Source organism: Cotesia glomerata, linkage group LG1 (assembly GCF_020080835.1).
Source record: "Cotesia glomerata isolate CgM1 linkage group LG1, MPM_Cglom_v2.3, whole genome shotgun sequence".
Lineage (NCBI taxonomy): Eukaryota > Metazoa > Arthropoda > Insecta > Hymenoptera > Braconidae > Cotesia > Cotesia glomerata.
The window spans coordinates 22,298,025-22,311,986 of NC_058158.1; the positions used below are offsets into that span (position 1 = coordinate 22,298,025).

Below are 13,962 nucleotides of genomic sequence, written 5' to 3' on the forward strand. Positions count from 1 at the left end.
AAAATTTCGGAATTTGTTTGAAAAAAATGCTTTTTTCGATTTTTTTCGTCAACGATATCTCACAAACAAATCAAGCGATTTTGACCGGTCCGGCGGCGATCAACGTAGTTTTTTTATGTTAAGAGCTGATTAGTTTTTGAAATCGGTCGGTAAAGCTGTTTAAAAGTCATTCTAAAGAAACGACATTTGAAAAAAAGTTTTCATTATTTTAAAATTTTTGAATGTCCCATAAAATTAATAAAAATCTTCATAAAGTATAAGTGTTATAGGTCAAATTGAAGGTAACATAATCAGCTTCACCACAAAGTTTCCAGAAATGAGTTCTTTTCTGTCAGTCAAAAGTTATTCACGGTTAAAGTTACAAAACTTGAAATTTACAAAATTTTGAAAATTTTCAATGGCCGCCATTTCTAAACTAATTGACCGATTTTTTTCATCTTTGAACTCGACCTTGGTAATTACCCAAAGAATATATGTACCAAGTTTCATCAAGATCGGTTGAAAACTTTTCGAGATATCCTGATGACAAGGCTGGTTCTATTACATATATATATATATATATATATATATATATATATATATATATATATATATATATACATTTTTTAACCAATGGTATTTTTGGAACCTACTCGACTAATTATAACATATGATAGCAAAATCAGGTGAAAATTTCACCTTGAGGACTGATGCAATAGTTAGATTTCTAAAGAAATCTACCTAAAAATTATCTCATCATTTTCCCATTACGAGACTAGGCTCAAAATTCGTGTCGTGAAGAGTAATATTTTTTAAAATTTTGAAAAAAAAACCGAAGAATCCTAAAAATCTTAAAATCGCTGTTTTAAGGGGGTAGACGCATTCAGAAGCGTAAAAAAAGACCTATTTTGAAAAATTTATTTTTTACAGTAATTAAGTGTATTTTACAAAATAAATTATACAGAGTTTTTATACAATGCTTTAACTTAACATTTATAAAAAATATATATATATATATATATATATATATATATATATATATATATATATATATATATATTTATTTATTAAGTTTAAAATAAAAAAAAAAAATTAGGAAAACGGTTGACCGTGAAGGCCATCCCTGCAACTTCCCGCTAATTCCATACCTGGATGCTTAAAATTGCACTTATGCCGTTTTTTGAGCGCTCTTCGAGCTCAAAAATACAGTTCATGTGTTGTTTTGAGCTCTCCGAGCTCGAACACATAAAATTTCTATGCTTTTGAGCTCGTCGAGCTCAGAAGTCTAATAAAAGTTTGATAAAACACTATTTTTTGAGTTTTCAAACCGCAATAACTTTTGAATGAATGAACCGATTTTTACGCGGTTGGCGGCATTCGACGCAGTTTTTTAAGTCTTTTGAAAAATCTTTAAGTTCAAATTGATCAAACTAGAAATTTCGGAGTAATTCCGAAAAAACACTTTTTGAGTTTTCTTTCCTGCACGATATCTCTCGAATGAATCAACCGATTTTGACCGGATTAGCGGCGATCAACGTGGTTTTGAAAGGTTAAGAGCTGATTAGTTTTTGAAGTTGATCGATAAAGCCGTTTGAAAGTTATTAAAAAAAACCACTTTTGAAACAATTTTTTTTTACAGTTTTTTTTAGATTTCTCGAAATTTATCGGTCCGAATCGGTCTAAATTATATACAAAATCTTAGTTTGGACCAGCCCTTTCGAATGGCGCCAACCGCGATCGAATCGGTCAAGCCATTCAAAAGTTATGAGAGGTTTACACACACACACACACACACACACACACACACACACACACACACACCATCGCGGGAATAGTCAGGGAAGCTTCCTAGGACCTCGAAACGTCGAGATTCAATGAAAACTCGATTTTCGTAAAACGGGGTGAAAACAATAACTTCCCGATTTTTGAAAATCTTCGATTTTCTTAGCGGGAAGTTAAAAATTCGATACAAACAAATGACAGTCTGTCCTAGAGAAGATTGTTACTCCTAGAGAAGATTGTTACTACGTTGTTTCCCCAACAGCTGGTATTCACTTACAAGTTGGAGCAGCTCAATTCTGAAGACATCCCAACTATCACGTTGGACGAGTTGATAGAGGCAGGAAATTGAGTAGGGAATAATAAGGCGCCGGGATTGGACGGAATTCCTAATATTGCCCTGAAATCAATCCTTAGGGCAGCACCGACATTATTCCTGGACGTTTACGATACATGCCTGAAGGAAGGGACTTTTCCCCAGAAGTGGAAACAGCAACGGCTAGTGTTACTTCCGAAGGGGAAAAAGCCGCCGGAAGAACCGTCATCCTACCGACCACTCTGCATGTTAGACACGGCCGGCAAGATATTCGAGCGCATAATTCATCAGAGAATAGAGGCTTTAGTCGATCCACTCCTAGCAGAGAACCAGTTTGGTTTCCGAAAAGGACGGTCAACTCTGGATGCTATCAAATTGGTTGTTGATATAGCCAAGGATGCAATCGCCGGAACGAGATGGAAGGGTGGAAAGAAGAAATACTGCTTGGTGGCTGCTTTGGACATCAAGAATGCCTTCAACTCCGCTAACTGGGACTGCGTTATGCAGGCTCTAGAAGAAAAAAACATATCAGGATACCTTCGCAGAATAGTAGCGAGCTACTTCACGAACAGGCTCCTGAAATATGACACGACGAATGGTACGGAAGTGTACGAAATCTCCGGAGGAGTGCCACAGGGATCAGTCTTAGGTCCTCTGCTATGGAACATCATGTATGATGGCCTCCTGAGAATAGCATTGCCTACGGGAGTCAAACTTGTAGCATATGCGGATGACGTAGCTGTCGTGATTGTCGCAAAGCACCTCGAAGAGATAGAAATGGCATTTGATATTACATTCAGACGAGTCAATTTGTGGATGGACATGATGAACATGCAACTAGCCAAGCATAAAACCGAGGCAGTGCTCATCACCAGCAGAAAAACGGTAGAATCCATCAAGTTGAGAGTCGGAGAACAAGAAATCACATCACAACCATTTATCCGTTATCTGGGAGTGATGCTGGATGCACGACTCAACTTCAAGCAGCAGGTGGAACATGTCAGTGCCAAAGCGTCAGTAGTGAGGGCTAGTCTCGCACGGCTGATGCCTAACATCGGAGGCCCAATGCAGAGCAGGAGGCTACTATTGTCATCAGTAGTCACATCAGTGCTCACTTACGGAATATCCATTTGGGCTGATGCACTGGAAACCCAAGAATCATGGAGAAAAGCTGGACCAATATACCGACTGAGTGCCCTACGAGTAGCTAGTGCCTTCCGCACTATATCAGAAGAAGCAGTGTGCGTCATTGCTGGAACCCTACCTCTTAGAGTTCTAGCAGAGGAAAGACGGGCCCTTTACCAACGAAAAAGGTCAACTGCACTGAGCCCTGAAGAACTTAGAATTGAAGAACGGCAGAAGAGCATAGGCCGATGGCAACTACAATAGGATGCTGCAGAGAAGGGTAGGTGGACGCACCGTCTCATACCTCGGATCGACATTTGGCTTAACCGGAATCACGGTGAGGTCAATTACTATCTTACGCAGATGTTGTCGGGACATGGGTGTTTTCAAGAGTATCTACACCGCTTTAAGCACGATGACTCTTCGGAGTGCCCGTCCTGCCCAGGAGCTGCTGAAGACGCGGAGCACGTCTTCTTTGTATGTCCTCGTTTCGATCCACAGCGTGAAGAACTGGAGAGGATCCTGAACCAGAGAATGCAACCAGATTCACTAGTGGAAGCAATGTTGTCATCAGAAGCTGCCTGGAACGCTACCAACACGTTTGCAACAGAAGTCCTTAAAGACTTGCGTTCCACCGAAAGAAAAAGAGCAAATAGCAAAAGATAGAAGGAAGGTAGTTAACACCTTAGCCACCAGAAGAAAGAGCAGTAGCTAGATCCTCCCTTCACGAAGTAATGCCTGACGGCGGTTTCCATGAGGAATTAGAGGAAAGAAGGAAAAGGGGTTTAGGGTTTAGTGGGTAGGGGCGTTAGTGTCGAGTTTTAGTATGACGCTGCGTCGAGTCGCCACATATCCAGGCCAAACAACTATGCCTAGAATCCGTAAAAAGGATTCCCCCCCCTAAGGGAGAAAAAAAAATCACACACACACACACACACACACACACACACACACATACATACATACATACATACATACATACAGACTTAGTGACACCCTCGCGGGGATAGTCAAGGAAGCTTCCTGTGACCTTCAAACGTCGAGATCTGATGAAAACTCGATTTTTGTAAAACGGGGTAAAACCAATAACTTCCCGATTTTTGAAAATCTGAAATTTTCTTAGCGGGAAGTTAAAAATTAGTAAAACGGTTCACCCTAAAGGCCATCCCTGCAACTTACCGCTAATTCCATACCTGGGCGCTTAAAATTGTTACTTGCTACTTGTTACTTGCGCTTAAAATTGTACTTATGACGTTTTTGAGATTTTTGAGCTCAAAATATAATTTATGTGATAATTTTAGCTCGCTGACCTCAAAGAGATAGTATTTCTATGCATTTGAGCTCTTCGAGCTCAAAAGTCTGATAGAAGTTTCATAGAATACTGCTTTTGAAATTTTCAAACCGCAATAACTTTTAAATGGATCAACCGATTTTCACGCGGTTGGCGGCATTCGACGAAGTTTTATCAGCCTCATAACGAATTTTCAGGTTTTAATTGATCGAACCGAAAATTTCGGAGTAATTTCGAAAAAAAACTTTTTCCGGTTTTCTTTCGTTCACGATATCTCTCGAACGAATTAATCGATTTGGACTAGCTTGGTGGCGATCGACGTGGTTTTTTTATTGCCTAGAGCTGATTAGTTTTTAGAATCGATCGGTGAAGCCGTTTAATCCTTGCCATTAAATTTCGTGAAAATTTGAATCGATTCGGTTCGCTAGATTTTGAGAAATCTCAAAAATAAAACTTTCAAAACATCGTTTTTTTTGGAATAACTTCTAAACGGCTTTACCGATCAATTCAAAAAACTAATCAGCTCTTAAGCTCAAAAAATCACGTCGATCGCCACCAAGAACGTGGAAATTGGTTGATTGGTTCGTGAGTTATCGTTGTCGAAAAAATTCGGAAAAAGTGAATTTTTCAAATTTCTCTAAGATTTTCAGTTCGATCAGTTTTTGTTCAAAGTATATGATTGATTCTGAAAAACTGCGTAGAATTCTGCCAATCGCATGAAAATCGATTCATTCATTCAGAAATTATTGCAGTTTGAAAATTTAAAAAATACTGTTTTATTAAACTTCTATCAGACTTTTGAGCTCGAAGAGCTCAAAAGCATTCAAAAGCTATTTCTTAGAGCTCGGAGAGCTCAAAATAACACACAAATAGTATTTTTGAGCTCGAAGAGCTCAGGAACGTCATAAGTGCAATTTCAAGCGTTAAGGTATGGAATTGACGGGAAGTTGCAGGGATGGCCTTTAGGGTCAACCGTTTTCCAATTTTTTTTTTCACTTTTTTTGCAATTTCTCGAAATCTACTGGTCCGAATCGGTTACAACTTACAGGAAATCTAAGTTTAGCGAAGACCTTTCGAATGACACCAACTGCGATCAAATCGGTCAAGCCGTACAAAAGTTATAAGAGGTTTACACACACACACACACACACACACACACACACACACACACACACACACACACACACACACACACACACACACACACACACACTGCTACAAATGTGGCGGAGAGAACCACAAGGCCGTAAACTGCACAGAGAAGCTAAAATGCTTCCTTTGTGCTCCGGACAAAGATGCCCAGGATGGTTTATGCCATATTTCTGGCACCGGAGCTTGCAAGGCATTCCGCACAGCACTTGCAGAAGCCACGGGAGGGCAGAAATGACAAGCATACTCAAAGGCAACGTGAATAGGTGCGCCTTGGCGCAAAACCTGCTGCGCCAGCGTGTCTTTGAAGATAAAATCGACGTCTTCTTTATCTGCGAGCAATATCTAAACATCGAAGGTAAAACATGGTTCGCAGACGAAACTGGCACGTCAGCAATTTGGATTGTGAACACAAAGAACGTTACCGTCAACATCAGCGGAATTGGAGCAGGTTTTGTCTGGATTCAAACCCCCACAACCTGCTTCATAGCGTCTATCTCTCACCTAATGAAGGGACTAGTGTGTTCCGACAGAAACTGGCAAATATAGAAGATACGGTCACTAAGTTCGACGGCGAAGTCATCGTAGCCGGAGACTTCAACTCTAAATCGGCTGAGTGGGGCGCTGCTTTCTCCGATACCAGAAGTAACGAGGTCGCTGACGTCGCGGCTAGACTCGACCTCATGGTGCTGAACACCGGGAGCACCACGACCTTTAGAAGGCCAGGGTACCAAAAATCCATCCTCGACATTTCGTTGGCGACTCCAAGGACTGCCAACATGATCGAAGACTGGACTGTATCCGAAGAATACAGTGGCAGTGATCACCAGTTCGTGACATTCAACGTTGGATTGGGGTCCCACGACAATTGGTCCCAGGACAATTCATCCCGCAATGTTGTGTCAGCGTCATAATGTCCGCGACAAATTTGGGAATTGGGTGAATAAAGGATAAAGGGGCAAGGGGGGAACCTTTTTTTTTTTTTACTTAGTAGGAATTTTTTGGTAACTGAAAAAATATAATTCGGACAGCCCGGATCGGGACTCGATCGGTGGAAGGACGACAGAATCAGCACCGAAGAAACAATAGGCACAACGCTCTCCCCTGAGAGCTTGGTAACCTGCATGATCAAAAAAGAAGAAAACTGGTCAGCTGTCGCAGCCTTCGCGCAGCGCCTTTTAAAAGAAAAAATCGCAGAAAGGGATTAGAAACCAGTAGTAACAAGAAGTAGGACTCGTGAGACACAACATGGACTGGATCGAAGTAATGCTAACGCGGTCCCGATCCAGTCTTCCCTGTAACATCTATGGGGAAAGGAGAGAGGAGGATGTTTAGTCGGTATTGTTGCAAAATAATATTGACTTCTGAGTCCGACATACCCAGGGACACACACACACACACACACACACACATACACACACCATCGCGGGAATAGTCAGGGAAGCTTCCTAGGACCTGAAAACGTCAAGATCTGATGAAAACTCGATTTTCGAAAACCGGGGTAAAAACAGTAACTTCCCGATTTTTGAAAATCTTCGATTTTCTTAGCGGGAAGTTAAAAAAAAACAATCAAATGCTTAATGAATAATTTTTGCATACATTTCTTTAGAAAATTCGTTAAAAAACACGAATTTTGAAAAAAAAAAAATGATCCTAATCGGACTATTTTTCACTAAGCCATAGCTATTTAAAAAAAATCCCCGAAATCTTAAAAGATTCATATCTCTTGATTGGGTGGATAAAAAAATTTTAAAAAATTCATAAAAACCTTTTTCAAGGGGTAAAAAAAAGTGTCTAAATTTCAGCGAAATCGGCGATGCAAAATCCATTGGTAGGATGAGTTGGCATGGAATGCCTCATATAAACGATATAACGTGAAATGTGTCCAGCGTAGGTCTTACACTTCTCGACGGAACTTGATAAAACTTAACATACATATTTCCCAAAATATTATCAAAGTGAATTTTAAATATGAGCGAAATCAGAGCGACTGCGTGGCCGAGCGGCTTAAGTCTTAAACTGCCCGTACAACAATCGCTCAGGCGTGGGTTCGAGCCCTGGCAGTCGCAGTTTTTCTGCGATTTCCAAGGCTTGCTCCTTTGCCGACTGTACCCTGGCCAGGTTTCTGTGGTTACCTTGGTCACTGTGCTAAGGGGCGGGGCACAGGCAAATGCGGGTGCAGATTGTAAGTCGGCCACAGCCGCTGAGGAGGTAAATGTATTGTAAATAGTCCAGTAAAGGAGGGATGTCCCACGTGTCTAGGCCGGAAGGCTGACGCGTAAGTTCCAAATAAAAAAAAAAAAAATGAAAAAATATGAGCGAAATCGATCGGTTAGTATATGAATGGCAGAAATTTGAAATTTATGTAAATTCGAAATTTCAGACTTTTACTGGTTCTTTTCCAAATAACTTTTGAATATAATAACTCATTCACTTTCTGAAAAAATCACGTGAAAGCTAATGAAATAAGCTTTCATTTTCATATCCACACGAGTTCTTACGATAACAATTTTTCATATTTCTGTTGAAATTTTTCTGTTCTATTGTTTCGAAAATAGTACACATTTTTAGAAATGACGAGAAATCTACTTCCATTTCGGTTGCCAAATCCTTTATTAATTTCAAATAATTTTTTATTACTCTAACTTTTGAAAACGTAAAAACATTTTTGAAAATTTGTTATATAAAACAAAAATTTCAAGCTTTTATCTGAAAATGTTGAAATATTTTTCAAAACTCTTTATCTGAAAATTTTTAATGCAATTTTTTATTGGTCTACAATCGTTCATAGAATGTCAATTGAGTCTATCGATCCAGTTCGATACTACTATCGTTGAAGTTGCGATCTTTTCAAAATCACTAAAATAGTTTTCAAATTTTTTTCTACCTTAAATCTTTGAATGTGAAAAATCAGGCTAGAAATGCACCCTTCTAGATTAAACTTAAAAATTTTTTTCGTCGTTAAAGTTGGCTTAGGAAAATGTAAAAATGTAAAATTTTCAAATCTTTTGTAAATTTTTCGATTGTGATAAGAGATTGAGTTGCTATTATTTTTTTTTTTTTTTTTCAATAATAACAATTGTTTTGTACAATATTTTTATTTTTAGGTAAAAAATTGAAATGTCCTTTTTGTGATCGTCTCTATGGATATGAAACGAATTTGCGTGCTCATGTACGACAGCGTCATCAGGGTATCAGAGTTTCCTGTCCATTTTGTTCGCGAACATTTACTAGAAACAATACAGTACGAAGACATATAGCGCGGGAACATAAAAATGAAATTAGTATCAAGGCTTTCCAGACAGCGAGTCATCAAGTTACGGATTCATTACCACAGTAAAAATCAACATCATATCTGTTATATTTACAGAAAGCAATTTTTCTAGTATGTTATTTTTTTATCCATAGTTCGTTTCTTACGGTATTTTCAAATTACAATTTTTATAGTATTATGATAAATAAGCCTGCATTTTAGAATGGCTTACTACCATGCGTACTATCATCTATTTTAATTGATGACTAAAAATGAATTATTCATATAATTACTACAGTTACCTGTTACTTAGAAAATATACACATTATTTTATTTTCATCTATCAACTTTTAAGCTCATTGAAACAATTGATAAATATAAAAATTAATGTTAATTTCTTTATTACCTCTAGAAATTAACACAGTAATTCAGATAGTATATAATAAAGAAAGTTATCATAATTATCAACTTTACAACAAATGATTACAAACTACTTTACATTTATCAATACATGAAAAATGATCATTTCTGCCGTACTATTAAAAAGAAAAAAGGTGATTTCAAAGTTAACTAAGAATAAAATGCACAATAGTCTGTTATAAGTTACTGTGGCTAAAGAAAAATCTATTTCATGTATTGTATAAATATTAGAGTTAAAAAACTATAAAGCAAAATGAATTGCCTTGGACTACAATGCTACAAAACACAGAACTAGTCAATGAAAGTGCAACGGTCAAATCTATAAACGTGTTTTTATTTATAGACTAAATGATAAATATAAAAAACAACTATATAGTTAATAATGATAAAAATAATAATGATAATATTAATGATAATAAAAGTAATAATAATTATAACAATAATTTTTAAATCAATATTAATTATAATATTATGATAGTAATATTAATGATAGTTATACTGAAAATAACAATAACAAAAATGAAAACAATATAAACCAAAATAATATCAATAACACTAACAATATCAACAACAACAATAATGATGATAATAATAATACTAATAATAATAATAACCATTTTCATTTTTACCATTATTGTTATTATGCTTGTAATATTAATTTTTAATAATAATCATAATATTAATAATAATAATTATTATTATTATTATTATTATTATTATTATTATTATTATTTGTGTTTTTGTTGTTACTGTCATTGTCGCTGTTGTTATTGTTGTTATATTAACTGTCGCAATTAATATTTATTAGTATTATGAAATAGCAAAGATTGAATTATACACATAGATCTATAGCAAAGGTTAAGATTATAAATGTTCGATTCTAATCGAGTAAATGAAAAAACAAATATTTTAACTCAGGTAATAGTTTATTTTTCACAAATATTGAGAGATTTATTTCTTGCTACTTTTATAATAGTAAAAACCGTTAAATTTCTTCATATATATAAAGTATTGAAACTGACTCTGAATTTTCATAACGACATATTGTCATATACAGAAAAATGTTACCACAATCTTACATATAGATACATAGATATATTAAATACCATATATTGCATATATTAAACTGCCACATTTTGTAGTAATTTATTGCCAAAAAAGCTGAGATATTTGATATATTTATAATGAGTCATACAATATTACATTTATCACCGTTATTTAATGTTGAGCCTATGATCAAATGTCAATTTATTACACATTCAAGTGATTTTGTTGTTGGCCACTACTTTATTACAGTGTCAAATCAGTAGATACTATTAAGGGACTTTCTTTTATACATTTTTAAATACTTAGTAGTTATTAAAGTGATAACTTTTTAGATTAAAAAAAAAAAGTGCAGATTGAGGCGAAATAATTTATATGTTATCGTTAACAATAGCTATGAGTTATTTTTTATTTTACTGAAATAATAAGATACTACTGAAACCCCAATAGTAAGCAACTAACAACCTGAATATTACAGCATCACAATAATTTAACATAATTACCGCTCAGTGCAAATTCGAACAAATTATACTTGACGCTGAATTAAATATTAAAAATACAAAAAAAAAAAATTTTTATTTAAATTTAACAATCGTTTCTAAAACGATTAATAGAAAACTTCCTATATATATATATATATATATATATATATATATATATATATATATATATATATATATATATATATATATATATATATATATATATATATATTTATTAGACATGTCTTTAATAATTGTGTTTTTGGAATGTTAACTTCAACTGTTGTAATTAGTCGACTCGACCAAAAAAGTAGGCAATCATCTAGTTCTTTCCCACTGAATTAACCCTATAAAAACTGCTCCTATTTACTACAAATTTTCAAATAATGAATTGAGTTGAATGACAAATATATTGTGCAACTGTGGTTCAAAGACTACTTACAGGTGCTTCCAGATGTCGATATGATCAGGCAGATAACATTTGCTATCTTTTAAAATCGTTTCTTTCAAATTCTTGCAAAACATCATATTAATCAACTAGGGTTTTTTGACAATACTAATGTTTTTTTCATTTTTATCGCGTTTTTTTTTTAAACTATATCATTCCAAATGATGAAAAAAATGTGATGACCGGTTTATCTTGCTGACCAGTCCTAAAATTTTTCGGTGTTTTCCAGCTTAATAATTACAATAACTATCAATTCCATTGTTAAATGATCAAGTTGTTTTTAACTAACCATATTGTTATTAACGGTTTTACGTCATTGTATCCACGGACATTATGTCCGTAACGTTATATCTGCAGAACAATGAAAATTAGTAATGACAATTTTGTTTGTGGGGTGCACATACAAATTTAGATCATTGATAAAAAAACATCATAATTAAAACCACTATATCCACGAAACTATGACCACAGAACTCAATATAATGCTCTTTTCCTAAGATATAACAGGTTATCTTTTCTTCTCTTGTTAGTAACTAATGGAAAAATTGAGACACAGCTAAAATATCTTAGGGAGGAAGCACTCTACGGATATAACTCCACGGATACAATGTCGAGGTTATAATGTCCACGGATCATATGACATGTAACCGTTATTAACTGATGATAACACCGGCACACAAAAAAACAAATTTGTTTGCACATTGGACCGGACCCACCTACAGACATGTATTTTGACCCGCTGAATCCGAATCTGAAGTCAGTTTTGCCCGTACACCCTCAAAATTTTGAGAAAAATGCAAAAAACCGGAAAAAATTGTGAAAAACTGCAGTCACAGCGATAAAAAAATTTTTGTGAACCCGGATCAAATATGATTTATATGTATTTCAATTTACTGAATCTGAATCTGAACGTTAAGCAGCCCGTTGAGCCGTCAAAATTTGAAAAAATTGCGACAAACCCAAAAAAATTTCATTAAATCATGAAATATCGAAATAAAAAAAATTTTTTGGATTCAGATTGAGTATGATGTTTTAGTATTTTATTCCACTGAATTTGAATGTGAAATCTTATCCCATTAACGTTTTAAAATGAAAAAAAAATTGGGAAAATTGCAGTTACAAATATGAGAAAAAATCTATTAAACACGATTTTTACTGACTTGGGTGCATTTTAATGGATGAAGTATGATCTTAGAATTGAAATATTGACAAAATTTTGAAATCTGTAAAAAATAGCATGTAAGGCGAAAGTACGAAACCATATTTTCGAATTACAGACTGTCATTTGTTAGTATCGAATTTTTTTATCTTCAAATGAACTACGCAGTGGGTTTCTTTTACGTTTTCTGTTCCCTTCTGGTATTTCTCTTGTTAACATCTAGCAAAAATCTAACATAATGTCGACATTTTAATTTACTCGATACCTAATCTTCATTTTACTTATGTCTTGATGAAATCGTTTTACTTGTTCTTCGTTATAGTCTTCAAGGCTTTCAGGAAAGTGGTCGACGTGAGAATCCATGAAGTGTAGTTTGAGGACAAAGATGATAATTGTTTTCAGTACTTGACAGAAAAGTTTCCTGTGATCATTTTAAGATAAAAAAATTAGGAAAACGGTTGACCCTGAAGGCCATCCCTGCAACTTCCCGCCAATTCTATACCTAAAAATTTTTTTTGTACTTTTTTTATGATTTCTCAAAATCTACCGGTCCGAATCGTTCCAACTTGTATTCAAAATCTAAGTTTAGTCAAGCCCTTTCGAATGGCACCAAACGCGATCAAATCGGTCAAGCCGTTCAAAAGTTATGAGAGGTTTACATACATCCACACACACACACACACACACACACACACACACACACACACACACACACACACACACACACACACACGCAGACACCATCGCGGGAATAATCAGGGAAGCTTCCTAGGACCTCGAAACGTCGAGATTCAATGAAAACTCGATTTTCGTAAAACGGGGTGAAAACAATAACTTCCCGATTTTTGAAAATCTTCGATTTTCTTAGCGGGAAGTTAAAAATTCGATACAAACAAATGACAGTCTGTAATTCGAAAATATGGTTTCGTACCTTCGCCTTACATGCTATTTTTTACAGACCAAAATTTTGTCAATTTTTCAATTCTAAAATCACACTCCATCCATTAAAATGCATCCAAGTGATTAACAATCGTGTTTAATAGATTTTTTCTCATATTTGTAACTGCAATTTTCCCAATTTTTTTTTCATTTTAAAACGTTAATGGGATAAGATTTCACATTCGAATTCAGTGGAATAAAATACAAAAACATCATACTCAATCTGAATCGAAAAAATTTTTTTTATCTCGATAATTTCGATTTTTTATGATTTAATGCAATTTTTATGGGTTTGTCGCAATTTTTTCAAATTTTAACGGCTCAACGGGCTGCTTAACGTTCAGATTAAGTAAATTGAAATACATAAAAATCATACTTGATCCGGATTCACAAAAATTTTTTCATCGCTGTGACTGCAGTTTTTCACAATTTTTTGCTTTTTTTCCGGTTTTTTGCATTTTTCTCAAAATTTTGAGGGTGTAAGGGCAAAATTGATTTCAGATTCGGATTCTGCGGGTCGAAATACACGTCCGTAGGTAGGTCCGGTCCAATGTACAAACAACTTTTTTTTTTTTGTG

General features: G+C 35.1%; 1 protein-coding gene across 8 annotated transcripts in view; it reads left to right on the forward strand.

Annotated features, from left to right (window-relative positions):
- Nucleotides 1–13,962, forward strand: part of LOC123270530 (zinc finger protein chinmo) — a 157,778-nt gene that overhangs the window by 104,476 nt on the left and 39,340 nt on the right. For 6 of the 8 annotated variants that reach the window (XM_044736663.1, XM_044736631.1, XM_044736639.1 and 3 more), the window contains exon 7: nucleotides 8,747–9,491. The exons of the other annotated variants lie outside the window; for them this stretch is intronic. In XM_044736663.1, coding sequence (XP_044592598.1) covers nucleotides 8,747–8,979 — 233 coding nt within the window. In that variant the 3' untranslated portion in view covers nucleotides 8,980–9,491. Of the gene's footprint in view, nucleotides 1–8,746; nucleotides 9,492–13,962 lie in introns of those variants that run through there. 8 annotated transcript variants of the gene reach the window in all.